General features: G+C 37.7%; 1 protein-coding gene across 1 annotated transcript; it reads left to right on the top strand.

Moving 5' to 3' along the window:
• The first annotated feature begins 8674 nt into the window (after positions 1 to 8674).
• LOC130748717 (uncharacterized) lies at positions 8675 to 10397 on the top strand. Its single transcript, XM_057601962.1, has 2 exons — positions 8675 to 8750; positions 9513 to 10397. Exon 2 carries the CDS (start codon positions 9513 to 9515, stop codon positions 10080 to 10082), a length of 570 nt encoding a protein of 189 aa, XP_057457945.1. The 5' UTR covers positions 8675 to 8750; the 3' UTR covers positions 10083 to 10397.
• The last annotated feature ends 7610 nt before the right edge of the window (positions 10398 to 18007 follow it).

Below are 18007 nucleotides of genomic sequence, written 5' to 3'. Positions count from 1 at the left end.
CCGGTCATCAAACCGATCGAGGCACAGGTTCAAGGTTCAAAGGTCGAACTGAGATTGAACCGGGGTCCGACCGTGATAATTTATATGATATATTACATATATTAATATAGATAATATATTTTATATTTGTGAATAATGAATAGCTTATTAATAATATATAATAAAATTATTTTTTATTAAATATAAAAATAAAGAATATAATACTACAATATAACATAAATTATTATTTAGTCTCTAAAGGAAAGCTCAAGTGATAAAAATTGAGGACATATAGTTTGAGGAAGGTAAGGTTCAGAAATCAATCATTGGAAAATGAATTTCAATGCTTTTTGATGTAAAAAAATTTATTACTTAATTTATCTCTATATTTAAATAAATATAAACTAATATATCCAAAATGTGTATATAATAATTTTTGTGTATCCAAGTAATCATTACTCATAAGTCACAAGTCATAAGTTAAATATAGTATTGTTAAAAAACTTTAAGTTCAACATTTCATCCAAAATATATATATATATATATATATATATATATATATATATATATATATATAACTTTAGCTTCAATTACATAACTTCAATGCTGGTACAGTTGGTATGGTTATCTTTTTTATTGCTTCACGTCCTGGGTTCAAACCTTGCTACATGCAATTTTCCCCAATTTTTTCCATTTATTCAAAAACCGTGAATCGGCCGGTTCTTACTGGTTTCCCTGGTTCGTTCACCGGTTTGATAAGTGTCCGGTTTTATATGCTGACCGAACCGGCCGTATGCCCGGTTCCCGGTTGAACAGGTCGGACCGGCATGAAATCCTAAGGGACAAAGACATGAAATCCTAATCTAAGAGTATCTCCAATGCTAGTTCTTATTTCTTAGTTCTTAGCACTATTCGTGTGGGCCCGTATTGCCACATGTGCTTAAGCAACTCTCAAACAATTTTGCTTCAACCATGAGTTCTTAATTCTTACCACTATTCATTTGGTCTCACCAACCACATTATTTATACTTTTTATTTTCATAAAGTAATAAAACAAAACTCATAATGTAATAAAGTAATTAGGATGAGAGAGAAATAATTAATATTTTAAGCTAAGAACTCAAAAAAGTAAAACTTCTTATATAAGAATTGAGTTCTTATTTTTAAGAACTAAGAGCTCCATGTCAGCACCTCCAATGGTAAAGTTCTTAGTTCTTAGTTCTTAACTAAAAAAATAAGAACTAAGAACCTTGCATTGGAGATGCTCTAAGAGCACCTCAGAGCATCTCCAATGCTAGTTCTTATTTCTTAGTTCTTATCATTATTCATGTGGGCCCGTATTGCCACATGTGTTTAAGCAACTCTCAAGCAATTTTGCTCCAACCATGGATTTTTAGTTCTTAGTTCTTACCACCATTCATTTGGTCGACTGTAAGACCCGGTGATTTATTTATGTTTTGTATTATTGAAGAATAATATAAAGTACGATGTTTTATTCGGTAAGGAGAAATTACTGATAAATTGTTACTATATCGGCTGTATAGTAATTTATTACGTAATTAATTATTACGTAAGGCGCGAGTAGTCGATATGCATGCATGCACATGCATGAAATTCGAGTAGTGCATAGAATATGCATAAAAGGGAATTTTCGAGACTTATATCTATTATATTGGAGGAGGAGATTTACTTATTTATTTGTTAAGTAAATATAAAGTGTTTTGGAGTTTTTATTTAAATAAATTTTTTTAATTGGATTTAATGTTATTTTGGAAATAAGAAAAGAAAAAAAAAAGAATTGAAGATATATTTTCTTCTAGGGAGTGGCCGAAACTTTGTTAGGATAATGGTTTGGTTTTTCAAATTTGAAAATTATTTCCATGTGTTTAGTGTTTTAATAATAAAAAAAAAAAAAAAAACAAATATCCTAACAAACTAGAAGGGGGGGGGACGGCCAAGGTTGTTAGAGGGAATTTAGGGGAGTTTGTTACTTGCTTAGTGGAAAAGTAATTAATTTGAATAAAAATTAATTAAAATTATATTTTTGCCCTTGGGCTTGGGCTAAAATTAAGGGTTTTATCGTATTTTTACCTCCACATCCTCCACTATAAATAGGAGTCTCAGGTGATGGGAAATCACAACTCAGAGCCCTCCAAATTTTTGTGAGTCTCTATCTCTCCCTCTCCAGAGTTCTTCTTGACCTCTATAGGAAATAATTCCTATAGTAACTAAGCTCTGCTTCCTTCGGGAAGTAGTGAACTCAAGTATTTTTTTCTTCTTGTTTACAAGAAGAAGATGAAATATTGTTTGGTTTTAGGGGATGGGGTTCGAATATTTGAAGGGGGGAAATGATGCTCCTTTTTCCTTCAAATTCTAACCCTAGTTTGTTGGTCCGTGCAGGTTCGCGCACGGAAAGGTTAGATCGAACGTACTCGATCTCGCGTGGAAAGCGTAGCCAAGGTGAGGGCACTTCCGTCTAGAGAAGTCTTACTGCTTTCCTGCATGTGAAGTTGTATGCGAGTGTGGTTGATAACATGCTTAGTATTAGTATTCAATATTATGCTAAGTGATGATATGATGTATGATTTATTACTAAGTTAATATGATAAATTCTTAGTATGCTATAGAACTAGTTAGTTGATGTATGCTAGTTCAAGTATGCCTTATTTGCTAAGTGAAATTATGCATGATGTTATTTAATTTCAATAACATGAGATAAAATGCCTGTCTATTTACTTGAAGTAGTAACATGAGACTAGGATTTTATGATGTTTACTCGCATGCAAGTAAATTATGATTAGTGGAACATAGGTCTGGTTAGGACTATGAACCATGAGAACAGTGGTTCCGTTAGAGACAAAACGGATAACTTGCACGCGAGGGTGAATGCGGTTTGAACCGTGATGTTATGACTTGTGGGTGTCTGACCCATGGTGTGCTGTGGTCGTTCCAAGGAACGCCATGATGTTGTGAGATTTGCTCATGGTGTTGTTCGTCTGCTGGACGAATGGTGTTGGATCCAAGGTGAAAGGTGGTTGTGTGAAAAGTGAGGACGCATAGACTAACTGAAACTTAGGCTATGTGATTAACCTTTTAGTTATGTTCTGTTGATTAATGATGATAGTATATTGTCTATAACATGCTAGAGACTAGAGATATTTGAGAGTCAGAAGTTGACCCTCTCTATTTGCTATTTGTTGTTTGGGCGCTTAACGCCAACAGATGGTGATCCGGAAGGAGCTAGTGGATCAGGACTGGGAGATTTATCTCCATAGTTTTGATGAGGACACGGCCTGGGGTGTCGACTACCGCCAGGAGAAGAACGTGTACGTCGGCGGCGCGACCATCTTCAAAAGAGACCAAGCTGGGCAGATTGTTGAGACTCAGCCTATCAGAGGGAAGATTCGGTTTCCTCACGCACCCTTCCGTTTTGGACTCCCCTTAGGGATGGATTTTCTCAGCGGTTCGGAGTCGGACCCTAGTGAGGGGCCAGGCTACGAGTCAGGCGAGGGGAGCGAGTCTTTAGTGACTTCCGAGTACCGGAATCCGACAGAGGGACTTTTGGTGCCGGAGGAGGAGCCGGTGAGCCCCATTGCACCACCCGAGCAAGAGCTGAATCAGGGACTCATGGATCCCGTACCATTAGGGTTTGGGTGGAGCTTGGAGGCATTGAGGCAGTGGAACCTGGACATGAAAGTTGAGCTTCCGAAGCCAGGAGAGGAGACGCCGGAGCCTTCCAACATGTGGGCCAGAGAAGATGCAGACTGCAATGAGTGGCCTTGTTTGGGTTGAGAGCGCTGTTTTATTTTTGGAGCTTTTATTTTACTTTGAAGTACTTGTAGTTGATTTTCAAATGTAAACAATTTTGTCAGATTACTAGGGTGGTTTTGTTTACACACATGGGTGTGGCCACCGTACATTATTTCAGTTATTGGATTTATATCAATCGTTCGTTTTCCTTACTCGCACGTTTGTTTATTTGATTTATATTTAACGCTGAGAACTTTCGTAATAATTGGATCTTTGTCATTTAATGAAGATTAATAAATGGACGGTGAAAATTCTTTGTGAAAATCATGATTTTTGGTTTTTCGTGACGTCCGAGAAATCGGGGCGTTACATTGTGGTATCAGAGCTCCGGTTGAGAAACCAGAGCACTAAGGGTTTTGGGCTTACGAGTTTCCGAACTCGTTGTGTTTTTGTTTTTGATAAATGTGTTTTCAAAACTTCGCGGTGAGATTGGGTAGACTTGTTTGCTAAGATGTTTGAAGTGTGATCTTATTTGGAGTGGAGTATCAATGCCATGATGCTTTGGTTGAAAGTTTTTACTGTTAGATGATCTCTCTGACTGAGGGTGTTGAAGATCTTATTCAGGGTACGTGTACTATTGCTGGTATCTCCTTGATGGTTTTGTTTGATTCGGGTGCTACGCACTCGTTTATATCTGATGAGTGTGCGAAGAAAATAGGGTTGCTAACCTCAGAGTTACTTTTCGATATGGTGGTGACAACCCCTGCTGCCGATCGCTTAGTTACTCGCACGGCATGCTTGAAATGTCCGTTGGTTTACGAGGATCGGAAGTTCCTTGCAAACCTTATATGTTTAGGGCTTAAAGAGCTCGATGTGATTCTGGGGATGGACTGGTTGGCGCAATATCATGTTCTTTTGGATTGTGCTAACAAGGCCGTGGTATTTCCGGATTCAGGCGTTACGGATTATTTGAATTCGTACCATTTGAAGAAGGGTTCACCGGCGTTCGTGAACTCTATCGTGGCGGAAGCAAGAAACGATAGTGATGTACGGAACATCTCGATAGTGCAAGACTATGTGGATGTTTTTCCGGAGGATGTGCCCGGATTGCCACCAGTAAGGGAGACGGAGTTCTCCATTGACATCATGCCCGGCACGGGACCGATATCGATGGCGCCGTATCGGATGGCACCAGCGGAATTGATGGAATTGGCAAAACAGTTGGATGATCTCTCTTCAAAGGGATTTATTCGACCGAGTGTGTCTCCTTAGGGAGCGCCAGTGTTGTTGGTAAAGAAGAAGGACGGGAGGTCCAGGTTGTGTGTAGATTACCGACAACTAAACAAGGTGACAGTGAAGAATCGTTATCCGATGCCTCGGATAGACGACTTGATGGACCAACTTCGGGGAGCAGTTGTTTTCTCGAAGATTGATCTGAAATCAGGGTATCACCAGATTCGGGTGAAGGAGGCTGACATTCAGAAGACGGCATTCAGAACTCGATATGGACATTATGAATATCTCGTGATGCCATTTGGAGTTACTAATGCACCCGCAGTTTTTATGGACTACATGAACCGTGTGTTCAGGCCATTCTTGGACAAGTTCGTGGTGGTGTTCATAGACGATATTCTAATTTACTCGAAGAGTAAGGAGGAACATGAGGAGCATTTACGTCAAGTGCTAGAGGTGTTGCGGAAGAAGGAACTCTATGCTAATGGAGGAAAGTGTGAGTTCTGGATGGAGGAAGTGAAGTTCCTTGGTCATGTCATATCTAGCAAAGGTGTGGCAGTGGACCCCAGCAAAATTGAATCAATTTTGGCATGGGAACAACCGAAGACAGCAAGTGATATCAGAAGTTTTGTTGGGCTTGCTGGCTACTATCGGCGTTTCGTGAAGGATTACGCCAAGTTGACTGCACCGTTGACTCATTTGACAAAGAAGGATCAACCGTTTGCGTGGACGGAGAAGTGTGAGGCTAGCTTCCAAGAAATGAAGAAGCGGTTGACCACCGCACCTGTACTAGCTTTTCCAAAGGAGGGAGAACCATACGACGTGTACTGTGATGCGTCGCATAATGGTTTGGGTTGTGTGATGATGCAAGAGAAGAGGGTGATTGCTTATGCTTCGCGACAGTTGAAAGTCCATGAGAAGAATTACCCTACGCATGATTTGGAGTTGGCTGCTATAGTGTATGCTCTCAAGATCTGGAGACATTACTTGTATGGCAGTACGTTCACGATCTATAGTGAATCACAAGAGTTTGAAGTACTTGTTTGATCAGAAGGATCTGAACATGAGGCAGAGACGGTGGATGGAGTTTCTGCAAGACTATGAGTTCTCATTACAGTATCATCCGGGGAAGACCAATGTTGTAGCTGATGCTCTGAGTCGAAAGGCTATACATGTATCCTCGTTGATGGTCAAGGAGTTAGAATTGTTGGAGGCTTTCCGTGATCTGAGTTTGAATGTTGAACTCGCACCGGGGAAGCTGAGCTTTGGAATGGTGACGGTGTCTAGTGGACTCTTGGATGAGATAAAGTCGAAACAAGAGACCGATGAAGGGTTGATTGAATGGCGCAAGCTTGTGGTACAAGGAAAAGCGTCTGAGTTCGCTATTGGGAACGACAATATTCTGCGTTGTAAGGGACGAGTTTGTGTACCCAATGATGCAGTAATGAGGAAGCTGATCTTGGATGAAGGTCACAAAAGCAGATTGAGTATTCATCCGGGGATGAATAAGATGTATCAGGACTTGAAACTTCATTTCTGGTGGCCTGGGATGAAGAAACAAGTAGCTGAGTATGTGTCGACATGTTTGACGTGTCAGAAGGCGAAGGTGGAACATCAGAAACCAGCAGGAAAGCTGCAGTCATTGGATGTCCCGGAGTGGAAATGGGATAGCATTTCCATGGACTTCGTGACGGCGTTGCCGCTTACACGAAGGAAGTTCGATGCAATTTGGGTTGTAGTTGATCGATTGACGAAGACTGCTCACTTCGTGCCAATCAATCTGAACTACAAGGTAGAGAGGTTGGCGGAGATATACATTGCTGCGATTGTACGCTTGCACGGTGTGCCATCTAGCATTGTGTCGGACAGAGACCCGAGGTTTACCTCGCGTTTCTGGGAAGCTTTGCAGCGGGCTTTGGGAACCAGGTTGAAATTGAGTTCCGCTTATCATCCACAGACGGATGGGCAAACCGAGAGGACCATCCAATCCTTGGAGGATTTGCTAAGATCTTGTGTGCTGGATCACAAAGGCAGCTGGGATGAGATGTTGCCATTGATCGAGTTCACTTACAACAACAGCTTTCATGCAAGCATAGGGATGGCCCCTTATGAAGCGTTGTATGGTCGGAGGTGCCGTACACCCTTGTGCTGGCATCAAGATGGGGAGAACTTGATTGTTGGACCTGAATTAGTTCAGAAAACCACAGAAGAGGTGAAGCGAATCCAAGAGAAGATGAGGGTTTCGCAGAGTCGTCAGAAAAGTTATGCTGACAATCGCAGGAAGGAGTTGGAGTTTCAAGCTGGAGATCATGTCTTCTTGCGGGTTACCCCGATGACAGGTGTCGGAAGGGCGATCAAGTCAAAGAAGCTTACTCCAAAGTATATCGGACCGTACCAGATTACGGAGCGTGTTGGACCCGTGGCGTATAGGATTGCCTTACCGCCGTTCCTATCCAACATACATGATGTGCTGCATGTGTCGCAACTTCGGAGGTATATGGCTGATAATTCTCATGTGATTGAACCTGATGATATTCAGCTGAAGGATGATCTAACGATGGAGATGCCGCCCATCAAGATCGTCGACAAAAGCACCAAACGCTTGAGGAACAAGGAAGTATCCTTAGTGAAGGTTGTATGGAATCAAGCTACGGGCGATGCGACTTGGGAATTAGAGGATAAAATGCGGGAATCACATCCCGAGTTGTTTGTAGACCCTTAAGTTTCGAGGTCGAAACTATTTTAAGGGGGGGAGTATTGTAAGACCCGGTGATTTATTTATGTTTTGTATTATTGAAGAATAATATAAAGTACGATGTTTTATTCGGTAAGGAGAAATTACTGATAAATTGTTACTATATCGGCTGTATAGTAATTTATTACGTAATTAATTATTACGTAAGGCGCGAGTAGTCGATATGCATGCATGCACATGCATGAAATTCGAGTAGTGCATAGAATATGCATAAAAGGGAATTTTCGAGACTTATATCTATTATATTGGAGGAGGAGATTTACTTATTTATTTGTTAAGTAAATATAAAGTGTTTTGGAGTTTTTATTTAAATAAATTTTTTTAATTGGATTTAATGTTATTTTGGAAATAAGAAAAGAAAAAAAAAAGAATTGAAGATATATTTTCTTCTAGGGAGTGGCCGAAACTTTGTTAGGATAATGGTTTGGTTTTTCAAATTTGAAAATTATTTCCATGTGTTTAGTGTTTTAATAATAAAAAAAAAAAAAAACAAATATCCTAACAAACTAGAAGGGGGGGGGGGACAGCCAAGGTTGTTAGAGGGAATTTAGGGGAGTTTGTTACTTGCTTAGTGGAAAAGTAATTAATTTGAATAAAAATGAAGTAAAATTATATTTTTGCCCTTGGGCTTGGGCTAAAATTAAGGGTTTTATCGTATTTTTACCTCCACATCCTCCACTATAAATAGGAGTCTCAGGTGATGGGAAATCACAACTCAGAGCCCTCCAAATTTTTGTGAGTCTCTATCTCTCCCTCTCCAGAGTTCTTCTTGACCTCTATAGGAAATAATTCCTATAGTAACTAAGCTCTGCTTCCTTCGGGAAGTAGTGAACTCAAGTATTTTTTTCTTCTTGTTTACAAGAAGAAGATGAAATATTGTTTGGCTTTAGGGGATGGGGTTCGAATATGTGAAGGGGGGAAATGATGCTCCTTTTTCCTTCAAATTCTAACCCTAGTTTGTTGGTCCGTGCAGGTTCGCGCACGGAAAGGTTAGATCGAACGTACTCGATCTCGCGTGGAAAGCGTAGCCAAGGTGAGGGCACTTCCGTCTAGAGAAGTCTTACTGCTTTCCTGCATGTGAAGTTGTATGCGAGTGTGGTTGATAACATGCTTAGTATTAGTATTCAATATTATGCTAAGTGATGATATGATGTATGATTTATTACTAAGTTAATATGATAAATTCTTAGTATGCTATAGAACTAGTTAGTTGATGTATGCTAGTTCAAGTATGCCTTATTTGCTAAGTGAAATTATGCATGATGTTATTTAATTTCAATAACATGAGATAAGATGCCTGTCTATTTACTTGAAGTAGTAACATGAGACTAGGATTTTATGATGTTTACTCGCATGCAAGTAAATTATGATTAGTGGAACATAGGTCTGGTTAGGACTATGAACCATGAGAACAGTGGTTCCGTTAGAGACAAAACGGATAACTTGCACGCGAGGGTGAATGCGGTTTGAACCGTGATGTTATGACTTGTGGGTGTCTGACCCATGGTGTGCTGTGGTCGTTCCAAGGAACGCCATGATGTTGTGAGCTTTGCTCATGGTGTTGTTCGTCTGCTGGACGAATGGTGTTGGATCCAAGGTGAAAGGTGGTTGTGTGAAAAGTGAGGACGCATAGACTAACTGAAACTTAGGCTATGTGATTAACCTTTTAGTTATGTTCTGTTGATTAATGATGATAGTATATTGTCTATAACATGCTAGAGACTAGAGATATTTGAGAGTCAGAAGTTGACCCTCTCTATTTGCTATTTGTTGTTTGGGCGCTTAACGCCAACAGATGGTGATCCGGAAGGAGCTAGTGGATCAGGACTGGGAGATTTATCTCCATAGTTTTGATGAGGACACGGCCTGGGGTGTCGACTACCGCCAGGAGAAGAACGTGTACGTCGGCGGCGCGACCATCTTCAAAAGAGACCAAGCTGGGCAGATTGTTGAGACTCAGCCTATCAGAGGGAAGATTCGGTTTCCTCACGCACCCTTCCGTTTTGGACTCCCCTTAGGGATGGATTTTCTCAGCGGTTCGGAGTCGGACCCTAGTGAGGGGCCAGGCTACGAGTCAGGCGAGGGGAGCGAGTCTTCAGTGACTTCCGAGCACCGGAATCCGACAGAGGGACTTTTGGTGCCGGAGGAGGAGCCGGTGAGCCCCATTGCACCACCCGAGCAAGAGCTGAATCAGGGACTCATGGATCCCGTACCATTAGGGTTTGGGTGGAGCTTGGAGGCATTGAGGCAGTGGAACCTGGACATGAAAGTTGAGCTTCCGAAGCCAGGAGAGGAGACGCCGGAGCCTTCCAACATGTGGGCCAGAGAAGATGCAGACTGCAATGAGTGGCCTTGTTTGGGTTGAGAGCGCTGTTTTATTTTTGGAGCTTTTATTTTACTTTGAAGTACTTGTAGTTGATTTTCAAATGTAAACAATTTTGTCAGATTACTAGGGTGGTTTTGTTTACACACATGGGTGTGGCCACCGTACATTATTTCAGTTATTGGATTTATATCAATCGTTCGTTTTCCTTACTCGCACGTTTGTTTATTTGATTTATATTTAACGCTGAGAACTTTCGTAATAATTGGATCTTTGTCATTTAATGAAGATTAATAAATGGACGGCGAAAATTCTTTGTGAAAATCATGATTTTTGGTTTTTCGTGACGTCCGAGAAATCGGGGCGTTACATCGACCACATTATTTATACTTTTTATTTTCATAAGGTAATAAAACATAACTCATAAAGTAATAAAGTAATTTGGATGAGAGAGAAATAATTAATATTTTAAGCTAAGAACTCAAAAAGCAAAACTCCTTATGTAAGAACTGAGTTCTTATTTTTAAGAACTAAGGAATCCATATCAGCACCTGCAATGGTAAAGTTCTTAGTTCTTAACTCCAAAATAAGAACTAAGAACCTTGCATTGAAGATGCTATAAGGGATGTGTTCATTATCTAGGTAATTAAAGAGTTGATTGATTGTTAGCATGAAGAATATAAAAAAGCAAAGAAAAGACTCCCCCGTTTCATTTCAGAATAAATGTTTATTTAGGATGCACATATATTAAGATGTGCAGTTAATATTGTTATTAATTTTTAAAAATATTTTATTTGTTTTCCTAGTTTGCCTTGTAAGGTGTATTTCTATCTCTCCTCATTTATTTTTCTCATAAGGGTATTATATGGAAAAAATCAATTAATGTAACATTGAAATTCTAAGTGGACAATTATTATGAAACAAATATTTTTACTCTAAGATTATGTACAATGGTTTTAAAATTCAACACCCTCATTTTTCACTTTTTACACTCCACATCATCTTCTCTCTTCTATCTAATAATTCAACACACATTCAACTTTTGCTCACTACAATGGTTTTGTTTAATACTCTCTTCGTTCCTTATTAATTGTCCACTTTGAAGAAAAAAATATGTTCCTATATACTTCCTTCGTTCCTATTTATCTGTCTAGAAAGAGAAGGTTCACACGAAGTAAGAAAAACATTAATTGTGTTGATTTTCATAAAAGTATTATTTGTTTTCCTATATCACCCTTTAAAATGTATTTTATCTTTCTTCATTTATTGCTTATGTAAGGGCATTTCTTGGAAAAACATCAATTAATGCTCTCTTGAAACTCTAAGTGGACAGTTATATAGGAATAAAAAAAATACTTCAAAGTGGACAGTTAATAAGGAATGGAGGGAGTATCTGTTCACTTAGAGTTTCAAGAGAGTATTAATTGATGTTTTTCCAAGAAATACCGTTACAGAAACAATAAATGAAGAAATATAAAACACATTTTAAAGGATGATATAGGAAAACAAAAATACTTTTATGAAAATCAACATAACTAATTATTTTCCTTAATTTGTGTGAACCTTCTCTTCGTGAACAGATAAATAGGAACAGAGGAAGTATTAATATAACAATTATCGATTGAAATTAAATTAAAATAATTAAGAGTTAATTTTTTTTTTCTAGTTTTATAATTCTTTTAATTTTATATTCTTAATTAATATTTTCCTTCAAGTAAAAAAAGACGAGATATAGGGTTATTGTTAGGATCCATTTCACTAGAAAGATGTTTAGAGCTACAAACAAGAGTTTATTGGAGGCTAAATAGAAAAAGTAGAGGAATTTTTTTTTCTGTGTCCAAATCAAATGAATCAAGTCTCTATTTATATATAGACAAAAAAATGATGAATTTTGTTGAAAAAAAATAAAAAAATTAATATACTACGAAATAATTGACCCCAAATAATTAGGATAAAATAAAAATCTGAAAATCACAACAAACAATGAGATTTTGCCATGTGTATTAAGTGACCCCCACTTACTATTCATTCAACTAGTTGAAAACATTCAACCAGCAGCTGAGTGTTCAACGGCTCATTCAACAGCTTCATTGCATGGGTCCAACTGTTGAAAATGAAATTCAACACCCCCATTGTAAAGAGTCTAAGTGGACACTTATATTGAAACAGAGGGAGTACCATTTTGGAATTAGATCAAAGAGGCATCAAGATACCACAATATTGAATCTTATGACTACTGATTATACCCCTAAGTTGTTAACCATGCCATCTTAATTCATACATAATTAACAGTCTTACCCTAATGCACTATTCAGCAGCAATCGTCAACAACCGTGTTAGAGTGAGTAAGAATGAAGCGCATGGAGGCTACCTAAGGTGTGTTTTTGTGGTTCACCAATATTAGGTGATTGTTAGTATTATAAAGACTAATGCTAACACCCCAGTTAGAAGCGAGCTAAGAGTGACTTTCCTGCACTCGATTTCCTCTTAGTTCTGTACATTAACACATTAGTTAGAGTCGAACTAAATTACTAAGGCTATACTACAGTATCATGTCGTAGTGGAGAAAGAAAGAAAACGCCAATAAAGTACGCAAACTAATGCTATAAATTACAAACCGGATTTCACATCATCTATTACATTGTAACCTCGAGAGAATTTTCTTAGCTACTCATCATAAACAAGAAGAACAAAATAATCTTAATCATAAATAATAGCATGAAAACATGGGAAAAGGATGAACAAGTCATGTGTAGTCTCTATCGAAGTATCTCGATCTTGGTCTTCAGCTAGCCAAGGAACCCATAGCAAGGTTAATTCCTTCTTGTCGGTGATCTATCTCTCAGTTTATTCTTATGGAACTCTCCTTCTCACTCTATCAAGTCTTCTGTTTATAGTTTCTTATCAGAGATTCTCAAGTAAGTACGTGGTCCGCAAACGTCAGCACGGTCGCGAATGACAAGCACCACTATCCTGCTTCGTTTCAACTTAAGAGGTTGTGCTTCTTCCTTGTTGTGGTCATGCTCTTCTTAGAATATATTCACGATTGTGCCCGATTTTGGCATGATCGTGCTCTCCTTAATTGATCACCAGGGGCGTATCATCAACATGACCGTGCTCTTTCCCTTTTGCCAACACAAGTAACATTTTTCTCTGTTTCTCATGTTTTTCCTCTTTTCCACTGTTTCACTTGAAACCTACCTATTGTACAATTATCATGAAAACCATGAGTCCCGTAAGAGTGTCAAGTTTAAAAAAATTTGAGAGTGTCAAGTTTTACAATCTCACAATTAACTTTTGTGTAGATATTTCATCCGTTCCACAAAGATTGTTGTTTAAGGTTGTGACACAAAGTGTAAGATGACAAATATTGGTAGTATAATGTTACTAAACTCCTCTAATTTAATTTTACTAGTACCATGTGCTATTAAATTCTACTTGGAAAAAGAAAAATGTAGTTAATAGAGAAGAATTATAGTTGATTAATATGGAATGTGATAAATGAAAGAAAATTTATTAAACAAGAGTATATATGAAAAAAATTAGCAAAAATTGCATTGAATTTCTAAAACAACTAACATTTTGGTATCTTGAAAATAGTGTCTAAACTCTAAAATAACAATCTTTCCGAAACAGAAACAGTAATAAATAAGGAAATTAAATTAAATTAAACCAATGTTGAGATGATGAAATAAGTGTCAGATTCATATATAAAACTATGGAATAGTCACTACAAAATAGACACTCTAAACCTATTTTCTGCACAAAGAATAAAATTGTAGATGGCCAAAACTTTCATAATTCATTTTTTTAAAGTAAAAAACTATCTTCGAGGGTCCGACTGTTGGTAACAACAAACTTTTTGATTGCATTTTGATAGTTTGTAATTATCAGTCAGAATTCACGATAGTTTTTGTAGCCATCATTTTGAAAATTAAGAAAAGGAATATATGGGACCACCTACCATTAAATTCTCCCTTTTTTTATCAACATCCAAGTCAAACTCCAATATCTCTAGCATTTCATGTATGTATCATATCAGATAAAAGGAATCTGAAAGCTGATGGGTTAATCTATCCTGGTCACTCTCAGAATATATTCAGCAGGTGATGAAAACACAAGGAATGAAACACACGAAGCACGTGCTCTATATATCGTGTAACGAAGTAAAGATAAATTTGTAACTTTAAAGCTGAAGAGAAGCATGAACTGATTTTGATTAATTTCTAGACTTGTTTGTCGTAGTGTGATTGGATTAAGCTGTCACACATAATTATGGATAATTATTTATTGACACCTCAAAAATGAGGTGGAATGAGGTGGAAGAGGAGAGAGATAGGAAGAAATGAAAAAAAGTAAGAGAAAGAAAGTATAAGATGTGATAAGTGATAAGAGGAGAGAGATAGAGATAAAAATAAGTGGAAATGAAGTGTGTAAAAAAGGAGGTGTGTATATATCATTGTTGCATAATTATAGTTTGCAAGAATTGACTGTGAGTGTGAATGGTGGATTAGTTTCAAGTCCTCATTGACCCTAGTGATTGACATTGATGATGTAAAATGCACCCTCCATTCACATTTTTTTAAAAAAATTTCTTCCTAAATATAAGTTACTTTCTAATATCTAGGAAGCATTAAATAATTTTTTCCAAATTCACTCTCATATTTAATATGAAAGAGATGATAAACCTTTGAAATATTAACATGGAGAGAGAAAATCACAAGAAAGTAAATACGTGTAATCTAGGAAAGTTAATCATTTCCTTTACAAATTTATTATAAGTAACTATTTTTCTTAATCTAAGAGAATTAATTATTTGTGGCTTATATATAGGAACAGAGGGAGTACTAAAATACGATTGCCGCTCGATTATTTACTTTACACAAGTAGTTTAAAACGTATGTGAACAAGTAACTTAACTCGTGTTTCAAAAAAAAAAACTTAACTCCAGTGCATTTAGTAAATAACCAATTTCCTAATTATTTAGTGGAATGTTCAATCTCTAGGTGGTATGAAGTTGAGGATAGCTCAAATGAAGGTATGAAAAACGATAGAGGGGGGGAGGGGGGGTTGAATAGCGTTTTCAATCTAAAACCTTTCTCACTTGAGATTTTAACAAATCTCTTCAAACACCAAAGATAAAAGTGCTAAGATAAGAGTTGAGGAAAGCACACAATGATTTTATCCTGATTTACTTGATAAATCCCTCAAGCTAATCTAGTCCACCCGTTAAGGTGATTTCTTCCTTCTTAGAATGAAGGCAATCCACTAATCAGAGTTTGTTACAACTGCACTTGCAACCTGCAAAGTGACTAACAATACACTGACTTAGCTATCACTAAGATTCACTCTCTTAGTCTTCTCAAGGATCCGACCAACCTTGGTCTCCTTAAGGAAAAACAAACAACTGTTTGAAAGTTTGGGTTTACAAAGAAATGCTTCTCAGAAAGCTAATAGTAAACACAATAGGTACAATATGAAGAAAGATTGCTTAAGAGAAATATTTGAATATCACGTGAGCTTTCTTAGGAGGCATCTTTCATCTTCAGCCTCTTTATATACTCCAAGGATTAAGGTTTGGAAGTTTGCATGGAATGCTACCGTTGGAGGGCAGATCTCGGTTTCCCAGGTTCTGCTGTGGCTGAATAAGTTAGGTAAGGTCGTGAGGAATGGTACAATTGCTTTTGTACTTTGGATAGTGACATGACCTTTATCCTAGTTGACTTCTGATCAGAGCGACGCTTCATGTTGGAACTTGTGAAGCTTGGTGATCAGAGTCAGAAGGAAGCTTGGATCCTCTGACCTTTGTACCTTCTGCTTCTGGACTCAGAGGAGAAGTACTTGGTATTCAGAGCCAGCTTACTCTTGGACTTCAGAATCTTCACTACTCAGCTTCTGGACCTTCAGAGCTTCTGGACCTTCAGAGCTTCTGATCCTTCAGAGCTTCTGATCCTTCAGAGCTTCAAGTGAACTGAATCCATATCAGAATTTACTATCTTCAGATCTTCTGAAGCTTAATCTACTGTTCAGATTGAACATAGTAAGTGCGAAAGCGTTGCGGAGGTTACTCTTTGAGCAAAGTGCTTCTGAATTATATGTAATTAGATCAGAGTCAGAGCCTGTCATAAAAACACTCAGAAAACAACGTTAGAGTATCATAATTGTTCATACACAATAGTTAACATGTAATCATCAAAACATAAAGTTGTACTACTAGATCAAAACTTGATCTTACAATCTCCCCCTTTTTGATGATGACAAAACCAAGTATTTTGATGAACAATTCTTAAACAACAAACTGAATTCACTCAGAGTTTAGAGAATAGAGATGAACTTATCCTGAGGTGAATGGTTTATGTTGCTCATTCTGAATCCAAGTCACAGCTTGATTCTGAGCTTAGCTCCCCCTGAATCTAAGACTTAATGAAAACATTAGTAATATCTAGATTTTGAGCTAAATAATAAAAGAGTTCAGAGTGGGAATTTATGACATAAATAATTATGTGAATATCAGAGTGCATAAATATTCAGAGTCAGGAGCAAGATAAAAGTATCAGAGTCAACCGATTTAGCATATGATCACTTCAGAAGAAGTGAAAATGTATTCCTTGCAAATGCCCACAGACAGATCTATGGTTATAAAGAGTGGAACTCTTAAATTCTCCAAAAGAAAAAGAAATCACACTAACACAACTTACACATCAAAAACTGGTTGTATACTCCCCCTTTTTGTCATAAGCTAAAAGCATGGGGTGTGAAAAACTTAGCTTGAAGTACAAGGTACTCCCCCTTAGAGAAGGTCTAAGTTTAAAAAGTTGGAGAAAAAATAAATAAAATAAAAAATTAAAGAAAACGTATTTAACTAATGCGTATGCAGAAGATGAAATGAAAGAGTGGAACGTTTACTACCGGCCAAGAAATTAAAGGTAAGCATATGTTACTAATTGTAACACCCCGATTTCGGTGGCGTCACTTTAGTAACTCAAGAATAAAATAAAGCGGAAAAGCAGGTATATTTTTTTTTCGATATTGGTTAAATAAAAAGACATGCCGATATAAAGGCTCATCCCAATCGCGATTAACATCGATTAATATACAATACAAGCACAGCCCTCGCTGCAACTAAAAACATCGTCACGAGTGTCCTCAAGTGACGGAAAGTAACATCAAGTAACTAAGGTGTTGCCCAGCGGCAAACAAGTGCGACTCATAAATGGAGTCATAAGTCTTATAAATACAGTCCTCCGAAAAGTAAGTCAGCCCAAAACGGCTTCCAAAAAGACTTCCTACGTCCGACTACTCCATGCGATTCCCGTCTACGGAGAACCACACCGAAAGTAACCTGTCGGAAACTACCCGGTCCCAAAAGTACAAATGACGAATCAGAGCTATGACAGCAACAACCAGCTCAAAAGACTCTAACCACCCATATCCCACACTACTATCATCGACTCTCCCTCGATTAGGCATGAAGTCCGGGTCCTCGTCGGAGGCTTTAGTAATAGTCATTTCGCTCCGGGTCTTTCCCGCACAACGAATCATCACGAACCGGCTGACGGACGCCTGGCAGCAGGCCGACCGCCCAAACACAAACATACAAACAAAGCCAAGGTGCGAGGGTCAACTCACAGGATATAATAGATAATACAAGCAACATGTGAAGAATTACGAGGTATATATATATAGGTTGTATATATACATGTAAGCTCTGTATCGTCTACCCTAAGGTATATACATAACATGTTATCAGATTTCTAGTAGCAACACAATATTCAATATCTCAACAATTCAACAAATAACATGACAATGTTCACCAATATCAAATCATCAAAATCTCAACATTATAAATTATATATCCTGCCAAATAAATAATTAACAGTTGCAAGCAATTAACATGTCTCAGACAAGATAACAAATAGCAAACACATCCAGCAACTAAATTAGCATGAATGGTGCATGAAATGCAA

This window comes from Lotus japonicus, chromosome 3 (genome assembly GCF_012489685.1).
Source record: "Lotus japonicus ecotype B-129 chromosome 3, LjGifu_v1.2".
In the NCBI taxonomy this organism is placed as follows: Eukaryota; Viridiplantae; Streptophyta; class Magnoliopsida; order Fabales; family Fabaceae; genus Lotus; species Lotus japonicus.
Note: the sequence above shows the minus strand (reverse complement) of the source record. Positions and strands in the feature narration are given on the sequence as shown.

Bases quoted from the DNA above. Each gene is read 5' to 3' on its own strand.
- LOC130748717 (XM_057601962.1), top strand. From the start codon at position 9,513: ATGGTGATCCGGAAGGAGCTAGTGGATCAGGACTGGGAGATTTATCTC.